This window comes from Varanus komodoensis, unplaced genomic scaffold (genome assembly GCF_004798865.1).
Source record: "Varanus komodoensis strain SLA01 unplaced genomic scaffold, ASM479886v1 scaffold6_4, whole genome shotgun sequence".
NCBI lineage: Eukaryota > Metazoa > Chordata > Lepidosauria > Squamata > Varanidae > Varanus > Varanus komodoensis.
The window spans coordinates 12,616,863-12,640,870 of record NW_025336347.1 but is presented as its reverse complement, the minus strand read 5'-3'; the positions used below and the strand labels follow the sequence as shown (position 1 = coordinate 12,640,870).

Sequence of the window (24,008 nt, the reverse complement as noted above, 5' to 3'; positions counted from 1 at the left end):
GGAAGGCCTTTTTGGTTGTGGCATCCCGGCTATGGAATGAGCTCCCCAAAGAGGTTGTGCCTGGCACCTACTCTATATTCTTTTCACTGGGTGAGGAACTTTTTATTTTCTCAGCATTTTAAACAACTAACATTTTAACTTTCTTTGTTTTATGCATTTTATTACTGCTTCTGTGCTTCTGTGTCGAATAACTGCAATTGTAATTATGGTTTTGTTGTTTTAATGTTATTGTTGTGTATGTGTGTTGCTTTAACTTTTGTTTAATTTTAACTGCTTAGAGAGCCTCATCTATTGGATGGTATATAAAGAAATTAAATGAATAGATAAAAATAATAAATTGTACTGTATATAAATTTATTATACTTTTATTTTTCTCCTTGTATTTATTATACTTTTATTCTGCTCCTTGTATAAGCATAAATAACAATCCATTATATCTTCAAAACCACTATGTGAAGTGAGTTAGGCTGAGATACAGTGGCTGAATCAAGCTGAATGGAGGTTTGAACCCATGAACTAGTCCAGCATTCTGCATAATTGATATGCTTTGGACAAAAACTCCCATGGCCGGGGCTGCTGGGAGCTGGATGTCTAGACATCGGAAAGGCATCAGGTTGGGAAAGACTACCCTAGCCAAACATTCTGACCATCCTGGCTCTGACATGGTGGAAAGTTTCAACATTCCAGGCTTTCCTAAGTTCTGTGGGCTGGAGAGTAGGGCTAGACTGCTTTCTCACTAATGACACAAACAGTTTCAGCTCCACAGGAGCAACAGCACCTTTAAACGTATTATGCATTCTGAATCTCAAAGGCACGTGCATGCATTATTGATACAAAGGAAATGACTTCTTCTAGTAAAAGCCTTAATGGGGATTTTTAAAAAAAAGTTCTTACAGCAGCCCAAGTCTCTATTATAGGGAAGTTATTCTCAGGCCCCATGTAATGCCAGGGTAGTTAATATATGGCAGAAAGCAGTGAAGGCAAAATGAAAGAAAGAAAGACATAGCGAGAGAAGGCAACCACCATTCTTTATTATGCCTTTCTGTAGCAGTATTGTATCGATCTTTCTTTTATTCTGCTGTGTTTTATAGAGGAGATAGAGGTTGACAGGCTTGTTACAAATTCTTCAAGCTGACTGCCTATTAACTGACATGATCCTTCAAATACTGCGCCAACTCCACTCCCATACATTTTAACAGGACTTTGGAATAGCGGTCAACAGACTGGCATCCAAAGAAGAATATTTTAACATATGACTGTTGTTGCTGTTCTTAGATTCAAAATATTCATTGTTCCAGTTATAAGGCAGAAGGAGAAATTGGTATGCATGTAATGTAGCATGAGACTGGAAACTCTATATCCTAATCCAGTCCCTGGGTTGGGCAGTTGAACAAATAATGTTTAATTCATGCCACTGATATCCAAGTTGAGATGATGTCCCCAAATCAACACTATGACAAATTCCTATTGGCAGATTTGCAGTGTAACACTATTAGGGTGGTTTCACAGGCTCTGCCAAAATAGGACAAAGAAAGATAGGGATTTGCACCTCCTAATTCAGATGAATAGATGCAAATGTAGAAACAATTACACTAATTAAAGAGAAATACAAGGCATCTCACCATTGTGGGGAAGACTGTCCAGGTGCTTAAGTGCGCTTGGGCAACTTACAACTCAATCCTGGTTTCCCTTATTCTGGTTTCTTCCCCTTTCTTTCAAGTGGACTTGGACTGGACAGCCCTCCAACTAGAAGACTATGTTCTGTAAACTGGCAAGGAGGCCTGCTCAGAACACAATTATTATTGATGGTGAAATTCACCAGTGGATTCTACTTTGACTATCTTTTATGCTCCACAGTCCTAATTCCAAAGTTTTCTCTTTTACTCAAAGAAGAGTTTTCCCATCTAATTTCACATCATGGACAACTGCAAGAGCCTTAAGACAGTAGGTGTTAGATCCACTACAGGATGTATATTTGTAGGTGATGCTCTCAAAGAGAGCTTAATTTCCTTGTGTAGAAAATTTTTCGAATTTGCTATTTTCTAGCCAGTCTGTTCTCCAAACAATCACACTAAAATCACACTCCACTTCTAGAAAGGGCGTTCCTGTATAAACTTTTCTCACCTGGCTTCAGTCACCAGCTGTAATTAAAGGTTATGTTTGGTTTGCTAACAACTTGGAGAAACAAATGTCAAAACAGAAGCCAAATGTTTTCATGTCCTGCATATGTTACTGATCACAAGTAGACAGAGGTGTAAAGTAAACTGTTAGAACCTTCTTAGAGGCTTCATATTCTGATTTTTTTTCCTGACTAAGCCCTACTGAACTCTATTAAACTTATTTCTCAGTAGATATATACAGGCTTGCACTGTAAATTAATGCAATGTGCTGTATGCCTTTAATAAGGTTCAGAAACTTCAACTGATACAAAACAGATCAGCAGGGCAGTTAATGGTTCACAAAAACATATTATGCCAGTGCTCTTCCAGCTGCACTGACTGCCAGTTGAAGTCCAGACCCAATTCAAAATGGTAGCACTAACATGCAAAGCCCTAAATGGCGTGGGCCAGGTCATTCCATACGTGCCCACCTAGACTCTGAGGCTATCCTTCCAGATCGATCTCCAGGAGCCCCTTTCAAAGGAAGCAAGGTGGGTGGCTACCAAGAGGACGGCCTTTTTGGTTGTGGCACACCAGTTGTAGATTGAGCTCCCCAAAGAGCTGTGTTTGGCACCCACTCTGTATTCCTTTCAGCACCAGGTGAAGACCTTTTCATTCTCCCAGCATTTTAATAGTTTAACTTAATTTTTAATTGCATTTTATTCTGTAGCACTGCTGTTACTTCTTTGCTGATTCAATTGTAACTGCTATTGCAATTTAGTGATTTTACGTTAGTGTGTGTGTGTGTGTGTTTCTGTAACTTTTGTTAACAACCCAGAGCACTTGGCAGCATAAAAATGAAATAAATAAATAAATAAATAAATTGTGAATCTAGGTCTGATTTAGTCTTCTCTTATGTAAAACCCTCCAAATGTGTTGCCCTACAACTCCCAGTAGTACCAGGTAGCAGCACCATGGAGCTGTCATCCAGCATATCCTGAAAAGGCCAAGCTGGGAATGCCTGTTGTACTCATGACTCATGCACACCCAAAGCTTACCAAATACACACAATCAATTAATAAAATTAAAGCTGTCAGTTAAAACTGGCTCTGTAATCCTAGCAGGCACTGCTGAATTTTGCTACAATTGTAGTATCTATGCTTATTTTGTTAACATTTTGATAACAAAAGAGCTGATCCAAGGGTCTGTTGATTACAGTGGATGCTTTAACAGGAATACCATCCTGATTTCAAAATCTCCTTAGCTATATCTCTTTTGTTCTTTCACCTCCTAATAATGTAAATTATTTCAGTCATCCACTCAGAAAGCACAAGCACTACCCTATGATTTAGTACAACACACCCACGGCAAATAATGAGAGCAGTCAAAGCAAAGCTTATGTAGAACAAATCAACCTATAGTCTGGAGACTACTCATTCAAAGCTGAAGAGGGAGGGGAAGCAGGGGGAGAGAAATGTTACACTGTTTGAGGAGTCAAAGAAATGTTGCATTGTTTAAGGAGTAGTTTGGAAGTCACAAGAAGGACTTACACATATGTCCAATCAATGCCTAATCATCATAATCATCCTGCAAGTCAAGTCTGGGTTTGCTAAGGCATTTGCACTTCACTGTATATTTTGAATTCACCAGACAAAAACCCACCACTGTTTAGTAGTAAGTTCAACTTTTAAAATTACTTTAATTAGTAATGTATTGTAGTAGTTCTTGAAATATGTTAGTAGCAAGTCCCCTTCCCTCCTCAATCAAGAGTAACCTAGACAAAAAATGCTGTACAGTTTGCACTGCAGTTTGCAATTCTATTTCTAGCCAAGATTGAATCAGATTAAAAAAGACATAGGAGACCATAGCACTTCTTTCCACTGAAAGGTCTCTGGGGAATCTGAAAGAATTGCAAAAGAATTGCCAGACATACTGCAAATCAATACATTATCATCCATTATGTGTATGAATTATGTTTTACCTCAGCTTTTCGCCAAGGAGTTCAAGGTGTTGTACATGTGATTCTTCTCATCCTATTTTATCCTTATAATTCTGTGAGATAGGTGAACCTGGGAAATAGTCACTGAACCCTGACTCTTCCTGTGTCCTAGCTTAATCCTTTCACCACTACAGCACACCCATTTCCATGGTGTGCAACATGGACACTATCGCCTGTAATGCTTTGGCTGAGAAGAGATTAAATGTCATTCTGCTTCTTGGGGCAAACAAAACTTTCAGGCACATTAAGAATACCAGGAAAGTGTTTATTTTTGCTTTGTTTTATCAAAGTGGTGGTTAGGATAGAAGGAACCTTTAGACATACCACCTAACTGAAAGAAGCACAAAGGGTTCCAGAGGTAAAACCTTCTATGTGGGAAGCACTGAAGAAAATCCACAGACACAGAGCTTTAGAAACAAGGCCTTTAAAATGTTCCCATGAAAATACTCTATGCTACAGGCAGGTTGTTTACCTGTAACTATTGTTCTTTAAGTGGTCATCTGTGCATCAAGGGCTGGATCAGAGAGAAACTTCAAATGCTTAACATCACAGAGTGAGTGGGAGCACCCCCGCCCCTTCTGTGGCCTTGAAGGGGGGTGGGGTCCTGCCCACTTCCTCAGTTACCTTGGAGAATGCAACATCTCCAGGAGACCAAACAGAGGCTGTGAGGTCCATTCCCACCCATGTGGTAGGTAGTGGCTGTCTGACAACAGTCAGTGGGGTGGAAGGTGGGTTGCGTGAATGCACAGATGACCACTTGAAGAACGGCAGTTGCAGGTAAGCACCCTTCCTTTCTTCTTCGTGGTCTCTGTGCTTTACACATGTGGGAAACTAGCAAGCTTACCTATCATGGATGAAGGGGCTGTCATCACTGCAGTGCAGCTGAGAGGACTGCCCTGCTGAAGGTGCAGTCCTGCCTTGCACATACACTGAGTCAGTAGTGCTGGACAAAGGTTAATGGTGTGGACCATGTGGTGGCTTTGCAGATGCTGTGAAGAGGAATTCCAGCCAGGGAGGTGGTGGATCTAGTCTGTGCTCACATGAAGTGTACACAAGGGTGTGTGTGAAGGTTGAGCCCCACTATCTCATAAGCTAGGGAGATGGTACTGGATATCCACTTGGAGAGTCTCTGGGGCGAGACAATGTCCCCCTTGGTCTTTTCATCATAGCAGATAAAAAGATGATTTGTGCAGCAGAGCTGTTCTGTGTGTGATGTGCAGAAGGCAAAGGCTCTGCGAACATCCAGGCGGTGAAGTGATGCCACTAGGGGAGTGGATGGGCTCATAAAGAAGGCTGGAAGTATGATGCCCTGGTTCATGTGGAAGGTGCTGGTCGAGAACCACCTTGTCCTTGTGGAGGTGAGGTATGGGGTGTCAACCCAAAAAGCAGCCAGTTCGCTTACTATGCGGAGGAATACTGTCTTCCAGGACAGGAAGCAGAGGTCGGTCGTCACCACAGACTCAAATGGTCATCTGGTGTGGGAGTAGTGGGCGTGCATGTTTGTCTCATGTGCATGCGAGGCTGCCCAGCTGCTAGCTGGTCTGATGGTTGGCCAGCAGGGCCGGTGCTGGCACAGCCTTGGGAGCAGGTGGTTGTGCTGGCATCAACATCAAAGGAGGGTTCGTGTCAATGGGAGCACACATAGGCCCTGTAGAGGAAGCTTCATGATGCCAACATGGTTGCTGTTCAATGTCGAGCAGCATTGGACCACTCTTGGTGCCAGGGGGATGTCTCATGTACGTGCAAGTCAACACAGGTCCACAGCATCAAGTTGGGAGTGGGGGCAATGATGGCTGCAGTCTGCCTGCATTCAAGGTGAGACAGGGCCAGCAAAGCCGTGGTGATGGTCAGTGCGGTGACAGAAGATACAAGCTCGAGGTCTGGAGTGGCTGGGGTGCAGAGGTAGGTCCTTGCTGGATCAGGCAGATGCCTCCCAGTCACATGGTGTGTGCAGAAAGGTGTGAGAGGCCTGTGGTTATCTGCCAAGGGCTCAGAGAACTCCTCGGGGTATGTGGATGCAAGAGACCATGGTAGGTTGTGGGCCCATTCTGGTGGGGAGAAGCGGGGTGAGCTCCAGTGTCCCCAGAGTTCTGTGGCCCTTTCTGAGGGTGAGTGAGCAGGCTAGGTGATGAAGCATGTGGCAAATCAGTGGTGTGGTACCTGGGAGCTGAGGGAGTACTGGACAGTGGAGGCAGTGAGGCATAGGTGGGAGGCAGTTCCCTGACCTGAGTGGGGTCCACCTCTGGGGCAATGAGGGAGTCTAGGGTTGGCGGACAGGCGGCAGAAGAAGGGGGGCAGAGAGGGGCATTGCTTCCTCTCAACGTCAGGAGCCTGTGGCTTCTCCTTGTGCTTCCTCTTGTGGTACTGTTTCAGAGGCCATGGGGACTCATCTGCCAGAAGGTCGGTAGGTCCCTTGGCCGCTGGCTTCGAGTTGGCCACATGGAGGTCTCATTGCCAGAGGGTGAACTTGAGCTGATCTGCCCATCACAGACGTTTGCTTTTTGAATGCCTGGCAGTGTGGGCAGGTCTCCAAGATATGTCCCTCGCTGAGGCGTAACAAGTGGCTGGTAACTACAGAAGGCTGGTTTGGCGACCACTAAAGGAATTCTTCAAGGAAAGGGAAGCAAAAGGGAGGAAAAAAGGTGTCCCTTAGGCTGCAGTGGGCAGCTGAAGGAGAATAAGCAAATAGCTGGAGAGAAGAAAAGGATGAAAGAGCCCTTTTTAAAATAGTAGGAGGGATGGATAAATAAATATTATTTAGCTTGGTAGGAGTGAACAAAAGAACAAGAGAAGAAAAGTAAGAGGTAAGTAGCAAGGCTTTAGACCAATTAAATGATACAGCAAGACTTGTGCTTGAAAAGAAACTGAGGAAGTGGGTGAGGCCTTGGCTAAGTTGGGGGGGGGGCTCCCACCTACTCCATGAGGTTTAGCTTTGGAAGTTTCTCTGCAATCCAGGCCTTGCGCAATTCCCACAAGTGCGATGCACAGAGACCACGATGAAGAACTTGCAAGCTCTGCCTCAAGTACTGGGGAGTGATAGTTAATGTCTAACTCTTCATTTTGATGGTCTTTAAGTCAGGCATTTCATGACTTGTAATTACAATGTTCTTATAATATTGTTAATGCACTTATTATTAGTGTATAATGTATTAACACTGATTTGTATATCACATTTCTACATTTTAAATGTAACCTGCTTAGAGATCCCAGAGTATCAACTGGAATAGAAATAGTTTAAATAATAATCATGTTTAAAAGCTGTAAAATTATTAAAATAAAATTATTAAAATATGCAATTGCACATTATTTTTTACCTCATTTGGCTTTCACATGAGTCCTATTCAGGTGTTCAGACACTGGGTAAAATCGACACTTGAGAAGGGGGAACATGCTAGCTCCTCCCCCTCCATCATCATGTTGGTCACCCTCTTATAAGGACAGGGTGGCTTTGTGAAGAAGAGAATTGTCTGTCTCAAGGGAGGTTTTCCCTGCAGTTCAGAATGGGATATTCCTCTTCAGTCTGTTATTTTCCATGTGTGGAAAAAAATGAGGGAGAGGGGCAGGTCTAGAGAACTCCCTCTTACCAAGTGTTTGCATTGTTCTGATTTAGAAGGCCTAAATGGGGCTATATTTTACAATGCAAATTAGATTAATTTCCATAGGGGCATTTGTAAAGGGAAATATTCAGCCACACTAGACACTTTTGCAATGAAAATGAGGTTAATTCCATAGGTTCATTTTCATGTTCTATTACAAAATAATCTGATGTCCTACAGCAAGAGATAGCTGTGACCCTCCATGGTTTGGCCTAGCACTCCCCTCACAAAGCCTCCTCTTTGCCAAGTCACTCTCCACAGGTAGAGAAAGGGTGATGCTGGAAAAGGCACAGCTATTAGGCTCCTCTCCTCAGGAACCCAGTATCTGAATGCCTAAACAGGGTACATATGAAAGACAAAGAGGTGGAAAGCAATGTGCAGTCATCTGTTGGCTTCATAGTCCCTGCCCCATTGGCTAGGCCGGCTGATGCTGACAGAAGCCATAGGCTAGAATTTCTGGAAAGGCACAAGTTGCCCACTCCTGCCCTAGAGAGATCTAATTTAACATGTTGATTCACTTGTATTTAATAAACAACAGGCGTTTTAAAAGTAGCTGCTGCTGCTATTTTGGCTTCAGTATACCACAAATATTTGAACTGAAATATTTGAGGGGGAAAATTAAGGTATACTTATTGTGATTTACATGCTGTATTATGCAGAACAATTTTGCAGAAATGCTTGTCCAAAGACAGCAACATGCATTTCCCTTACGTTGTTAAGGGGGAACAAAGGTACTGAAAACTGTTGGGAATGTCTGGACACCCTGGACCCTAAGGTGGGCACAGACCACCATCATGTACTTGGTGAATATGTGGCCGGGGGGGGGGGGGGTTGGCTGGGCCGAAGGGGCGGACAGAGAAAAGGAAGGCTTCCTCATCTATCTGGAAGTGTAGCAAGTGCCTATAATCTGGGTGGATGTCGATGGAGGCAAAGGCCCCTCTCCTGGCGAAGTGGGTCTTTTCCTTGAGGTTCTCTTTGATGTTCCCTCGGCAGGAGGTTTCCCAGCCTCCAAAGGGTCAACGGCTGTGAGGGTTCTTTGCCAAATTGCCAACTGGAGGCCGGTAGCCCTGCCTGTGCATTTGCTTTTTAAACGCTTGGCAGTGGGAGCAAGTCTTGATGATGTGCCGCTCGCTGAGCCAGAGGGTAGCCAAATTGCACAGCAGGAGCACTGGCAAGAAGCTGGGTTGGCCATCTGGGACAAAATGGAGTGCATGCAGAGTGCACGGCCTTGTTTCTCCGAAAAGGAGAGGAAGGTGAGGAGAAGGGAGAGAGGCAGTGGTAGTGGCTTTTTATTTAAATGTTATTTTAAAGTTTAGTAATTTTAATAACAGTCGCTTTAATTTTCTGGTTATATATTATTTTACTGTACTGTTTTATTGTTTTTATTCGCTGCAAGCTGTCCTGAGATGATTGTTGTAAAGGATGGCATACATACAGATGTTTTAAATAATAAATAATAATAGAGTGGAGCCAAGAAGATATATAGGAATATATATAATAAATATATGAGACAGAAAAAAATGGCGAGCAGGTAAGCGAGCAGAAGGTCTGAGCAGTGAAGCGACTTAAGCGTGGTCGAATTAAAACTGAGGGACTGGGTGGGAGTCCCCCCACCTTTACTTTGCCCTGGCCAGGAGCGGGGCTGAGCACCCACTCACCCATGATGCCGAGCTGTGCAAGTTTTCTCCAATCCAGGCCTTGTGTTAAGGCCATTTGTGTACGCACCGAGACCACGAAGGAGAAGTAAGCAGAACATTGTTCTTTACTAGGCATCTCAAGGACAACAAAGGGTTGGCGAGCAGAGGCTCTCTGGTAAGGGAATTCTAACTCTGACGTGCTGCTGCACAAAAGGCCTTTTGTGTAGTTGCTCCCATATGGGGGGGGGGGGACTGGCCTGCATAACTGGGCTTCCGATGGAGAAGGCCAGGTTTGGGCAAGCCCATATGGAGAAAGCAGTCTTGGAAATGCTGTGCTCACAAACCATGTGCAGAAGAAAAGGTGAGAAACTGTACCATGTGACATCTTCACACAATAGTCTTCCTGCCCTCTGCAACAGAGAGCCTACTAAAGGGAGCAAGAATGGGAAAAGCTCCAGTCATGTCTCCTGTAACAGTTGATTCCAGCCAAATATAGTTTCTAATTTTTTAATAGGTATTTTGATTTTGTGTTTGGTGTTGAAGGGCTATCATTATATATTCTTTCTTAAAGCGAGTTAGTGGATTAAATTTGACTTTTTATAATCTAACGTCCATGGCTACTAGTCAGGATGATTGTATGCTGCCTTCATTACCAAGATAATATAGCTTTGAATCCCAGTCACGATATAAGAGTGAGAGAGGTCCATTTTACTCATTATATTTTTATTTCCCCTTCTTTCTGCTTCCAAGAAACCCACAGTGCCTTATAGGGTTCTCCTCCTCTCCACTTTAACCTCAGAAAAACTCTGTGAAGCAGACTGTCCTCATGGTTTGCTTGGGTCTTTCCAGAGATATACAATCACTCACTGTGAGAACAGAATGATGGGCTAGAAAGGTCCTTGGTCTGACCCTAGGATCTTCTTACAATATGTTCTGCCAAGATCTATACTGATTGTGTTTAAGGATATCTCAGAATTTTTGGACAAAAATACATGGGTGATTGGCGAATACTGAAACGTTTGAGTCCTTTTCTGTCTAAACATGTATAGGACTGCCTCCTGAGTTTTCTGAATGTTTATTTTCTAAGGATCCTTAAGGTATCCTCCAGGTGGTTTGGACTACGATTCCCAGCAGTGCCTGCCAACATGATTTAAGTTCAAAAATATTCATTAAAATGTTACCAAAATAACGTTAGCATGATGAATACATTCCAGCATCCTAATGTCACACAATCATAATAGCCCCTTTTCTCTGGTTGACAGAACAAGTGACCTTTAGCTAACAAGAGAAAATCACAACACTACATTCATCATAATTTCAACCTTTCTAAAATTATAAGTCAATTTAAACCATGTTAAAGTCAAATTCCAAAGGCATTGGAAACAAATTCAGAATCAACAAGGACAAAACAACCACCACCACGAGTTTAAAAAAACCCAGTGGTGGAAGCATCAAAAACAGGGTCTCTCCAGATCTTAAGGACCAGTCAGGCTCACATGAGATAAAGGAGTCTTTCAGGTAGCCAGGTCCTAAACTATATAGGGCTTCATAGGTCAGCAATCTGAATTCTGCTCGGCAGCAGACTTGGAGCCAGTAAGGCTGCTGTTACAAGGAAGTCACATCCTCCAGTCAACAGTCTGGACACAGCATTCTGGGCCAGCAGAAATGCCTGAGCAGTTTTCAAAATCAGCTCCACATAGAGCATGTTAGTCCAAGTGGATGTAACCCAAAGCATGAATGACAGTGGCCATATCAGGCATCTCTGAAATGGGGGCAGCTGGTGCATTAGCTTCCAAACACACAGTGGACTGCTGCTGAGACCTGAGAGTTCATGGCTGTGTACAAGAGTACTGCCAAACTGCCAAACTTAATAATCAAGTGAGTCTAACTCCACCCAGCACAAGTTGAACAGATACCTATTCCTTGATTGACCTTTTGACTGATCAGCAGCATCTCTCTTGTCTCCATTAAGCTTCAATTTGTTTCCCCTCATTTAGTCCACTACCAGCATCACCCACCAAACTGCCAGAACAACTTCCTCTGATTTAGATTGAAAGAGAGAAAGAGCTGGGTGCCTTTAATATACCGGTGTTACCAAACCCTAAAACTCCAGACAAAGTCTCCCAGACGTTTCATCTGCATTGCAGATGAGGCAGAACCCTGAATCACACCACAATGATGGTCATGGCATTGAATAGGTATCTCGCAGCATTACCTTCTGAGACTATCCCTCCAAGAAGGACCAAAGCCACCATATAACCCTAAACCCTCAAAATCCCATGTCAGACAGATGCCCCAGAACGATACCATTTTGATAGTATGCAAAGTTATTGAGAGGTCCTGCAGAACTAAGGATGATATACTACTCCTGTCAAGTTCCCAGCACAGATTGTCCACCAAGGTAACCAAAGCAGTCTCTGTCCCATAATCAGGCTTGAAGCCTGGTTGAAGTGGATCTAGGTAATCTATCTTATCCAGAAAGCCATCCAGCTGAGAAGCCACCATATGCTCCAGTACCTTGCCCAAGAATAGAATATCGGAGATTATCCAACACAGTGGGGCTGAAGGTTCATCACTGCTCTTATTGACTCAGCTGTTCTTACTGACTGCTTTTATAAACCAGAAAGGGTGTGGGCACAAAAAGCAAGTTCTCCAAGTAACTCGTCCATGTCTGCAGGACGCACAGTTTAAGGATGTCCATTGAAACTGGACAAACAGGAGCCAGAATTATATCTACCAGACCTCTACCAACTATGGCATTCAAGTTAGCATAGATAGATTGGCATTACCTACAAAGTGTTGTGCAAAGTGGTCCCAGGGAGCTATTAAGTGTCCCACATCTTCTTGTGGCTCAGAAGACTACATGGACCACAACCATTGTGGTCATGTTCCACAGTGTGAGTGAAGATGCATCAAGCCTAACACAGAGATATCAAATTGCTTGAAATGACTCAAATGTATAAAGCAAATTATAATTAATAAAAGAAGGCAAGCTCCCTCCCTAGGATCCCTTGTCAGTTTCGCAATCTCAGGTACAGTTAGCTTACTAAACCGTAAGTATAAGTGAAATCCAAAGTAATTTTACTGCAGTGGAAAGTCCACATATCCCAACAGTTCTCATAAGAGAACAAGATACACATATTTTGCCTCACAATTCCACCACCCAGCTTGCTCTGATGAATGGAAGCTGCTCAGAAACACCAAAGAGAGGTCTGCAAGGTGCTCACCCTGCTTTGCTGGGCAACATGGCAAGGTAAGCTGGCAACTGTGTGGAGGGGAGGCTTAAGTGACAAAAACTAGCTTTTCACATACAGTGTAATGCCACTTTATTAAAACAAAGAATACAGGGCAGCACTTTATTATGCAGGGGAATATAAGTGCAGGAGATCAACATGCAGTTTAATTACTCAGGTGTGAGAAGTGGAGGACAAGCCTTCCAAAACAGGTATTGCCTTGGAATAAAGATGCTGTTTGGATGGAGAATGAAAATTCTTCACCCAGTGGACTCCTGTAGAACCCCAATCACTACTTACCCAGTCCCTAATTATTATGACCAGAAAAAGCATAAGAATTCCAAACACATATTGCACTCTTTTAGTTTTTAAACAACACTATCACAATTCCAGTACACAAAGCTTCTTTTACCAAGTATCTGTATAAATTTATTATTACACTGCATTTAGGCATATAGGCATACTTTAAGAAGACATGAAAACCCAACACTACATATCAGGGCAGCGAACCTTGTTCAGTTTGAGGGCTACATTTTCTTGTGCTAGACTCTCAAGGACTGAATGTTGGTTGGGCTAAAGCCAAAGCGGTTTCTCCTTCTTTCATATGCACATATCCAGCAGGCATACATATGCATGCAGATAAACTGACCATCCTGCAACCTTTCCAGCCTTGCCTTTTGGCAGACTGGAAAACAGCAAAACCACAGAGAATGTGCTGCACTTTCTCACTCATAAACAATACAGTCTCTTCTCCCCACTATCCCACTAGTGCTTGTTCAGTTGACTGGGAAACTGCTTAGAAACACTGAAGAGGGGACTATAGGAAACTAGCACTGCCCAACTGCCTCCGTTGTTTCACAGTTAGCTGGGCATACTGGTGACTGATGAGAAGGATGTTTAACTTCTGGTCCCTTCCAGCTCTACAATTCTATGAGTCTATAATTTGATCATTCTGTGATTATCTGCTCAGTTGATTTAGAAGCAACTGAGGCTGCCCTTCTTGACCTTGTCCTGACGGAAGAAGTGAAAGAAGCCTACACAACTGCACCACATGATTTGAGGCAGCATCGCCCAATAGAACTGGCTTCTCTTGAATTTGACCTTTTCCAACAAGATGGGGTCAAGGAGAAAGTCATCAGAGAAGGACAGATCCTTCGTCACGCCCTCACATGCCAGATCGGGACATTTTGTGAGTTGGGGTTTGCTACTTTCACCATAACTGTAGGTGAGAAAATGTACATGAAAGAAAATATTCTGCAGTCACCAAATCTCAGTGATCTAACGCAGCCTTCTTCAGCCTGCCACCCTCCAGATGTTTTGGAATGTACTGCTCGGCCCCTTACAATATCTGCAACCTCTTCAACAAGATACCTGCTTTTTCCTTTCACATACTGTATCATCATAGCGGAGCTCTATGAAAATAGCAAGACACACAGCCGGCAGGCATATTCATAGAAGAGGGCAAGGACAGCAACAGATCTCATCACCTGTCTAATCTAGGGGAAGGAGGAATCCACAGAAGAAAAACAGTAGCCACAATCCAATAATAAATAGTACGGATAATCCTGTACTCGAGCACCCACCTAGACATATTAGTAAGAATCCAACCCCGAGTTGTTTGACTTGTAGTGCCATTAAGAAACCAGCTATCTCCAAACTGACTGATACACTTGGGCAATCCAAGCTAAATAAACAGAGAATGCACCAAGCAATCATTATCTGTAGCACATGCTGGAATTAAAGATGAAAAATAGAACTTCAACATTTCCATGGATACTCCTGCCTTTTAAACATGCTTCACTGTGGAGTTGGGGTGGAAATGGTGTTACTAGCAAAGATGGTTAGTTACTTAACAGTGAAAGCCAAAGTTACTCAAGAGGATTTCCAGATATTTCTGCAAGCCTTCTTCACCATGATGTGCCTCACTGCAATCTCTCATCACATACCTTCATATGTTCCTACTTCAAGAAGTGTGCCACTTTTTTCAAGCTCAAGAAACTCCTGTACAGTCAGAAAGTTATAGTCCACACCAGGCACTTCTCCTTCTCGTGGAGGACGTGTTGTGCCTAGATAAGAAAAAACAAGGCAAAACAAACATAAGTGTTCACATAGCAGTAGCAGCATGAAACAAATAACATAGTATGACACTGCCAATAGAAAGAATGGTGCCAAAGCTGCTGGAGAATCTTCTGGGAACAGATGTCATGTAGTGAAGAACAGTCAAAATAAAGCTGCATCCCAATTTGAGGCTTGGTATTCCTTGCATCTATAACCACCACCATTCAAAGCAAAAATAAGGAAAGCACCTTGATGCACCTTAAAGACTAATACACTTACCAGATTACATGGCAGCATAAACCAGGATAAATTGGTGTTTAACATGTCACAAGTTTATGATTTGTTTTTAGCCACAACAGATTAGATGGCTTTGTCTCAGTACCGTTTCACATACCAAGACCTCTCTTCTCTGACAATTTGGGTTATTATCAGAGAGGGCCAATACTGAGGGTACTCTTAATGGCACTACCAGAAATGCTATCCTAATCTGTTGCTGCAAGGACTTTGTGATTCTGCAAGGACTCTTCTATAAACGCCTGCAGTTCTTTGTTTCACTCCATCCATTGGGCAGTGGTTAATACTGCTGCTCCATCCATAGAATGGCATAAAAATCCAATCACTCCAATATATACTCTTGTATGTTGTACTAAAGGGCCATGTCAATGTCATAAATGGAACTGGCTACTACCCTTAGGCAGCAGTGAAGCTGAAGTTCTGCAGTGGGATGCCACCTTAACAACTGTGCTGGATCACAGCAAAGGCCTAACTTGTCCACTTTCTGCTTTCCCAGTGGCCAACCAAATGCCTCTGGGAAGTGCAGAAGCAATATATGACTGCACTAGCATGCTCCTGCGCGTCCTTCCCTTTAAGTGATGTAGGAAGAGGTACTGTTGCTGATATGAGAAGCAACATTCGGCCATCCTGTCTACTAACCACAGATAGCTTTATCCTCCATGAAAGCCTGACACTTGCATCCCTGTATCTAAGGCTCTCTGATGCATAGACTTGTGAGATACATAGAAATGAAAATCTTTCTCTAGTTGGCCTCTATAGAGAATACATGCACACTTTCACCAATCTCAAAGCCTCTCCGTCAATTTATACAGGGGAATCTAGGATTACTTCTGCTTTATTTAATTTCGCAAAGCTTTCTTCTACAAGCCAACACTTCCATGAAATATATAAATATGCACTCCCACATTTTTCACCTGTACTTTTATGACAATGGCTAGCATTTGATCATTCCCTCCCACCCCTATTTGTATTGCATCCTCACATCAGTCAAAATTGCAAGATAAATTTTCTAATATGTTTGAAAAGTGCTATTTGTTTCATGTCAGTGTTCCCCCTTGTTATTCAACATGGGGGTTGTCAGCTAATCCATCCTGAATGAATTATACATTCAGAAAAAAATTAGATACAATCAAGGCAGAGTTATACACCCCATTGCTTTCAATGGGAGATTTACTCGTGGTTAACTTTAATCTTCGACTGAAATCAGTAATTAAGAGTTGTACTTTGACTAGGGAGCTGACAGAGTGTGAATGTGGATACATTACACAGAAGAAGAAAATAATTTCCAAATGACTGAGACAGAAAATGTAGTGTTGTGAACCTTGCATGTTCTACTTTAGTAATGAGTGCTCAAAGAAAAAGCAAACAAATTTGTGTCAAACTGTGTTTGTTCTTACATGCACAAGTTAGCCCACTGCTTATGTATGATGCTCTGAGAACAAAGAGTTGCCTAGGATGTTAATTTATTCCTTGACACTTACGTTGACCCATCTCATTTCATCTGGTTTTACTTGTGCTCTGAACACAAGCACATTCAGAACAGCCTTGCAACTTTGTGATGCTGACCACATAAAGATAGAAATTTAAAGTGTATCTTAAGATGCAATTCCCACTGACACTGCGCCTCTCATTCTGTGGGATCCACAGGGTTACATGCAATCACAGTCAACATTACCAAGCAGTGCAATGATAACTCTCAGTGTCACTACATCTAAGCAAATGTTCCCCAGTGCAATTCAAAAAGGAGTGAAGAAAACAAAGGGGAAAGAAATCCCAACACCCTCCTTTCTTGTAGTGGAATGACAAGCTGCTGGCTGGACACACGCCTGACAGATGGCATTTCAAAGGGTTTTTATGAACCATCTGGGATGTACACAATGAGGCAAACCACACTTACAACCAACCCAGGAGGTTTTTCCTGTACAATATTATTTAAGAGGAGACAACAGAACAAGCCAAACCAAATCCAAGTGCATTTTTCTAGTTCTTCACTTTACTAATAAGCACCCCGCTTCTCTGCTGAGTTCCTGAAAGGGCAAGATCTGAATACACACACAGACAGCATTATAGCTCCCTAGTAACAAATTTCTAATGTCTTAAACATTATTAACTGACTGTATACAATCATACAGTTAGTTAAACCTGTACTTTCAAACCAGAATTTCAATTACAATTCTGCAATCCTTTGACATTACACTTCTCTAAATTTTGTAAAGAGCTCTCAAAAACAGCAATTTATGCTATATTGCATACAGTAAAAGTACAGTAAACATCATTGCATAAAGTACAGTAAACATCATTTATTAGTGAAAATAATGTTCAAATTGTTATATTAGAAAAATTGCCTACAAATTCTGTATATTAGACAACAATGTGTACAAAAATGCATGTATTGAGAGAAATATGTGCAAAAATGCATACAGTTCATCATACAGAGATTTAAAAAACTCAACTTTTGGGATGAGTGAAGATGAAAATGATGTAAGCTGCTTTGAGTTTCTTGTAAGAAAAAGCGGTATATAAATTTAATAATAAATTAATAGCTTAATAAATATAGACAATTCAGTCACCTCAGTTACCTTTATTATCTGATTATATTATTGAACACTATCTGATATTGCACCACAATTAAAACATAAAAACATTCTTCAGGAAGTAGTTTCGGGTTTGGATACTAAAAGTAGAAAACAATTACAGATGTTTGTTCTTCTGGTTTGGTAACTGAGACTAAGCCAGAGTTACTTAGCTTAAATGTAACAGGGAACTCAGTATTCATACAAGTCAGGATCTTTGCTCCAAAGTCAGCATACAATGGGAAAGATGAAGGGAGAACATTTTTTACTGAATGTCAAAATCCAAAGTAGGCCTGCTTTTTCTAAACTAGTCTAGAAGTCTCCAATTTATATGGCTAAACCAATGTGTTGTAGTGGATCTGGGAGATTTGGGTGATGGTTTGCACTTGGCAACGAAGCTCACTGGACAACTACGGTCAATCACTCTCAGACTAACTTATTGTGCAGGGTTGTTGTAAGGATAAAATGGAGCCTCCCTGGATTACTCACACAAAGTAAAGAGCTAGGATATAAATGCAAGATAAGAAGAAGAATAAGAATACCAATAAGCCAAATTAATTAAACTCCTATGAGTAATTTAGAAGCTGATTCATACTGGCCACAATATGAAAGATAATTCCAAGTAAATGTATACAAAGCACAATCTGGATCTGGCCAATGAAGTAATTCCCTGCTTCCTGGCCAGAAAATATGTGCACAGTCCTGCCATATTTAACTCTTTCATATCAAGTTCCTGCAGCTGCACATACCTCAGAGAAGAGCTTACGTGGCTGGAAGTGCAAATTAGACTTAATGTGATTCATATTTATTTATTTATTTATTTATAGAATGTGTATGCCGTCCAATTACTTGCATCTCTGGACGGTTTACAACATAGATAAACTGACGATCCACTATGGCTGCAAATAATAAAATAGATGTTTTAGAAGAGGTTTTATTTAGAAAGCCATGGCTCCTACATATGGTTAAAATTTGCCTAGATTTATATCTGTAGCCAAGGCCTCTTGGGTGCCTGTGCCTCTAGGGTGCCGTCCTATCTGGAATTTTTTGTATTTCCTGTTAGCATTAGCAACTAATATTAAGTTGAGTAACAGGGAAGAATCATTCATGTTGGAGGTTGGCTGGGTGATGATACTAGCAGGAGGCATCATGTGTGCCTAGAGTTCCATATTCGCTCAATTATTTCATCAGACATTTTCATGTTATTTATGAATCAGACAGAACTGAGTTTGGCTACAATCCATTTGACCAGAATTGAATTCTCCATAAAGTCATCTTAGCCTGAAGTCTTAATCAGCAACCTTTGAACATACTATGGAGTCCTCGTTATGAAAACTTAGCAACCACAAATGGTATAAACAATTCAGTTGAATCCTAATAAATCAACCAAAATAAGCCAAGTAAATTTCAATGCAATCTTCAGACAAGGAAATACATGGAAGATAATTTCTTGGCCTTGTTTTCTGAACTGATTAGTCATTTCTGGCCATCAGCTTTTCCTGCTGTTACAACTATAATCTTTATGTTATTTCTTATAGACTAATTATAGAAGCAGGTGAATCGTTGCATGGGATTTACATGGGAACAATGTAAAAGACCTTCCATGGCAGCTTTCCTGGTTTCCTCTAGATTTGTTAATCTACCACTTTGAGGGCATGGCCACTGGAGGGCCTTGTCTAGCAATTCTGAAATGTGCCAGGTTGGGAAAGTTGCTTACGACAACACTTTCACATTAAATTATTAAATTAAATTAAAAGTGGGATAGCTGCCAGGAATAATACAGGCATGAGGGAATATATGTGCATGTGTGTTGGGCGAGGGGGTTACTAGCAAGAATGCTTTGGAAAGGCCAATCATACAAGCACAAATGAGAGCCCCCTAAAAATATACCCAGCAACTTTCGCTCTTACAACAGTTCCACAGTTAGCATGTTTGCATTCTCAACCTGGGTAAACAAACACTAAGCAATATGTTGTCTACTTTCTCTGAAGGAATCTTACTATCATACATAAACTTATGAGTATAAAGCTAAATGTTATAGATATTATTTTTGGTGGGGGTATAATTCTGCTTAGAACAGATCCAGGGAATTAGGGATTTTGAAGGATACCAGCTTGATGAAGGTCCTGTTAGAAAGAATGGAACTACGTTACTGATTCTAACTGGAAACATCAGCAAGGGTCCTTCTTCCCAATCTGCACTTGTGAACTAAAAATCAAGTAGCATTCTTGCTGTTCTTAAAATCTTCAACAACTCTGGGGACAATTCATTTAAAGGTCATGCTCTTCCTGCCTTGACATCTGAAACTGTTTCACCTCTTCTGCAGCAGTCACCTAAATAACAGTTAAATGGCAGGCAGAGAGAGCTCTGCAAATAGTTGATGGCAACAAGAGAACAGAACAGATAGAGACAACCTGCTCCATCTCTAGAAAATACAACCTGATTAGTGGCCAAGCATGAAGACAAACTAATTATCTGGGACACATGATTAGAAATATTCCAGTAAATTGTGACATAAGCCTGAAAAAAATATACCCGGTGGCAATAGTATAACACAAAACTCTTTCACTGTCAACAGTATACATAACCTGCTTTTTTACCTGGCTGAAATATCTCATAGAATAGTAGAGTTGGAAAGGGCCATGAAGGCCATTGGGTCCAACCCCCTGCTGTTGCAAGACACCAATTTACATCATCCCACTCAGATGGCTGTCCAGTTATTTTTGAATGTCTCTAGAGTGGGAGAGCCCACAACCTCTCTAGGTAACTGGTTCCACTGTTGTACTGCTCTGATAGTGGGGAATTTTTTTCCTGATATCTAGCCTGAATCTTGGTTGTCACAACTTGAATTGATTATTCCATGTCCTACACTCTGGCAGCCATTGGAAGAAATCTTGACCTTCCTTTTGTGACAGCCTTTGAGGTACTTAAGGTAAAGTAAAGGTAAAGGTTTCCCCTTGACATTACATCCAGTCATGCCTGACACTAGGGGGTGGTGCTCATCTCCGTTTCCTGGCCGAGGGAGCTAGCGTTTGTCCGCAGACAGTGTCCGTGGTCATGTGGCCGGCATGACTAAACACCGAAGTTCACAGAACGCTTTTACCTGCCCACCGAAATTGTACCTTTTTATCTACTTGCATTTGCACGCTTTTGAACTGCAAGGCTGGCAGGAGCTGAGACGGAGCAACGGGAACTCTCCCCGTTGCTCCGTTTCCTGGCCGAGGGAGCTAGCGTTTGTCCGCAGACAGTGTCCGTGGTCATGTGGCCGGCATGACTAAACACCGAAGTTCACAGAACGCTTTTACCTGCCCACCGAAATTGTACCTTTTTATCTACTTGCATTTGCACGCTTTTGAACTGCAAGGCTGGCAGGAGCTGAGACGGAGCAACGGGAACTCTCCCCGTTGTGCAGATTTGAACTGGCAACCTTTCGATCAACCAGCCCAGCAGCACAGCGGTTTAAACCACTGCGCCACCTGCAGTCCCTTGAGGTATTTACAGGGGGATAAATATTGCAATAGACATACAACAACGAATGAGAAATGTTTTCCTTTTTGAAAATAGCCATAAGACAACCCAGTATCTAATAAAAGCATTCATCATACAGGAATGGGAGGGAAAGCATAGAAGACTGGAAGTTGAGCTACATGCTATAATAATTTCTGATTATTTTGTCCATAACCATGATATAATGGTTATTATATTTGTTACTAATTAGCCCACTAGAAATGAACTTTCTTCAAGGAGAGTTCATTCTATAGAAATTGTCACACATGGAGGAAAATGGCAAAGAAAATCATCCCTTGGACAGTGGAAAAGTAAATGAATGGGTGTGTATTCCTATACATCCTGACTCCAAGTAGTATGTTCCTTTCTTCAAATAGAAGAAATACAAGCTCTGATGATTATGCAGTGTGTTGCTGAGGCTTATTATTTAAAATAAAAATTCTGCACAACCTCAATCTACACTGGGGCCACCATGCACCAGAAGAGGAAAATTAATTCTTCTCCACTACCATGGTTTCCTTCCCAAAGCATCTTCTACCCAAGCGTGCAGAAATTAAAAATAAACATCTCCACTAGACCCAAATCAATGCATTTACACTAAAGTTACACATAAACACACACACATAAATACGCCCCAGATAAATATTAAGCTATAAATAATGTAAAGCTTGATCCTTCTTGTCCTTCTTTCTAAATTTCAGCAGCCACTGAATTAAACAGGAATAGAAATGGATCCATTCTCCAATAAAGAGAAGGAAGAGCTCAATCCTAACAGCCGTAGTGGAAACAGTGGGAGCGGCTGATGAACCAGGATGCTTCTCCCCTGCATCCGCTCACTGCTTTTGCTGCAGGTGGGAAGGAGAGCCTGTAAATGCCCCCTTTTCTCTACAACCCAGTGTGCAAATAAAGAGGAACAGCTGCTGTCTCGGGATGGGAGTCTTCTGTTCCTGGCTGGGGCTGTGAGTGAAAAAAAGAGGAACAGCTGTTGCTCTAAGGCAATTCACCCTCCAAAGGCACTTGCTGTCTGAACAATGTCCACACTACAATGTAAGCTACTGCCAGCTTGGCTCTTTGCAAGTCACCTAATTTCCCTAAAAGTTGAGCAACCTGACTACAGAGCAGGTTTTCAAAGCACAATGTGAAAAACTGGTTACTTACTGCTACAGAACATCCCACATCAGCAGTGCACTCCAGGACAAGAAGGCAAAGAGCAAACAGATAAAGATATGGTATATTTATTAGGCTGTGCACCAAAGACTAGATTTGCTTTGGACCCCATTTCAGAAAGTAGACTGAGTCTGCTTTGTCTCCTTCAGTTCCACTTTGTCTTAGGTCTTAACGAGAGCCTTGCTTCAGAAAATCCAATGCTCAGTTGTCTTACATGGATCAAATGACTATGAATTTTTGACAGACCTGGAAATTTGCAGACAGCTGATCAACTAAAGCTTGCCAAATTTCAGAACATATATGTGAGAGGGGGCTTGCTGAAAGGGAAGCTTTTAGCATTTGGGTGGTGGATTGAATGCTAAAGTAGGAAGCCAAAAGATAACTGGAATAACAGGCAAGTTTGGCCTTGGAGTACAAAATAAAGCAGGGCACAAACTGGTAGAATTTTGTCAAGAGAATAAAATGGTCATAGCAAACACTCTTTTCCAACAACCCAAAAGACGACTCTACACATGGACATCACCAGACAGTCAACACAGAAATCAGATTGATTATGTGTTCTGCAGCCAAAGATGGAGAAGCTCTATACAATCAGTAAAAACTAGACCAGGACTTGACTGTGGCTCAGATCATGTTGCAAAATTTAGGCTTAAATTGAAGAAAGTAGGGAAAAGCACTAGGCCACTCAGGTATGACCTAAATCATATACCTGATGATTATACAGTAGAGGTGACAAACAGATTTAAGGAATTAGATCTGATAGACAAGAGTGCCTGAAGAACTATGGACGGACGTTCGCAACATTGTACAAGAGGTAGAAACTAAAACCATCCCAAAGAAAAAGAAGTGCAAGAAAGCAAAATGGCTGTCTGAGGAAGCTTTACAAATAGCTGAGGAAAGAAGGGAAGCGAGAGGCAAGGGAGAAAGAGAAAGATACACCCAATTGAATGCAGAATTCCAGAAAATAGCTAGAAGAGATAAGAATGCCTTCTTAACTCAACAGTGCAAAGAAACAGAAGAAAACAATAGAATAGGGAGGACCAGAGATCTCTTCCAGAAAACTGGAGATATGAAAGGAACTTTTCATGCAAAGATGAGCATGATAAAGGACCAAAATGGGAGGGACCTAACAGAGGCAGAAGAGATTAAGAAGAGGTGGTAAGATTAAACAGAGGAACTATACTTGAAAGAGCTTAACATTCCTGATAACCACGATGGGGTGGTCACTGACCTCGAGCCAGACATCCTGGAATGTGAAGTCAAATGGGCCTTAGGAAGTCTGAGCAACAACAAAGCTAGTGGAGGCGATAGCATTCCAGCTGAGCTATTCAAAATTCTAAAAGACGATGCAGTAAAAGTGCTACACTCAATATGCCAGCAAATTTGGAAAACTCAACAGTGGCCACAGGATTGGAAAAGGTCAGTTTACATTCCGATCCCAAAGAAGGGCAATGCCAAAGAGTGTTCAAACTACCGCACCATTGCACTCATTTCACATGCTAGCAAAGTGATGCTCAAAATCCTACAAGCTAGGCTCCAGCAGCATGTGGACCGAGAACTACCAGAAGTACAGGCAGGATTTCGAAGAGGCAGAGGAACTAGAGATCAAATTGACAACATAACGCTGGATCATGGAGAAAGCTAGGGAGTTCCAGAAAAACATCTACTTCTGCTTCATTGACTATGCTAAAGCCTTTGATTGTGTGGATCACAACAAATTGTGGCAAGTTCTTAAAGAGATGGTAGTACCAGACCATCTTATTTGTCCCTTGAGAAACCTATATGCGGGTCAAGAAGCAACAGTGAGAACTGGACACGGAACCACTGATTGGTTCAAAATTGAGA

General features: G+C 41.9%; 1 protein-coding gene across 26 annotated transcripts in view; it reads right to left on the bottom strand.

Moving 5' to 3' along the window:
• Positions 1-24,008, bottom strand: part of MAGI1 (membrane associated guanylate kinase, WW and PDZ domain containing 1) — a 522,735-nt gene that overhangs the window by 125,099 nt on the left and 373,628 nt on the right. For all 26 annotated transcript variants that reach the window (XM_044452072.1, XM_044452077.1, XM_044452084.1 and 23 more), the window contains one exon: positions 14,511-14,630. In XM_044452072.1, coding sequence (XP_044308007.1) covers positions 14,511-14,630 — 120 coding nt within the window. The remainder of the gene's footprint in view (positions 1-14,510; positions 14,631-24,008) is intronic.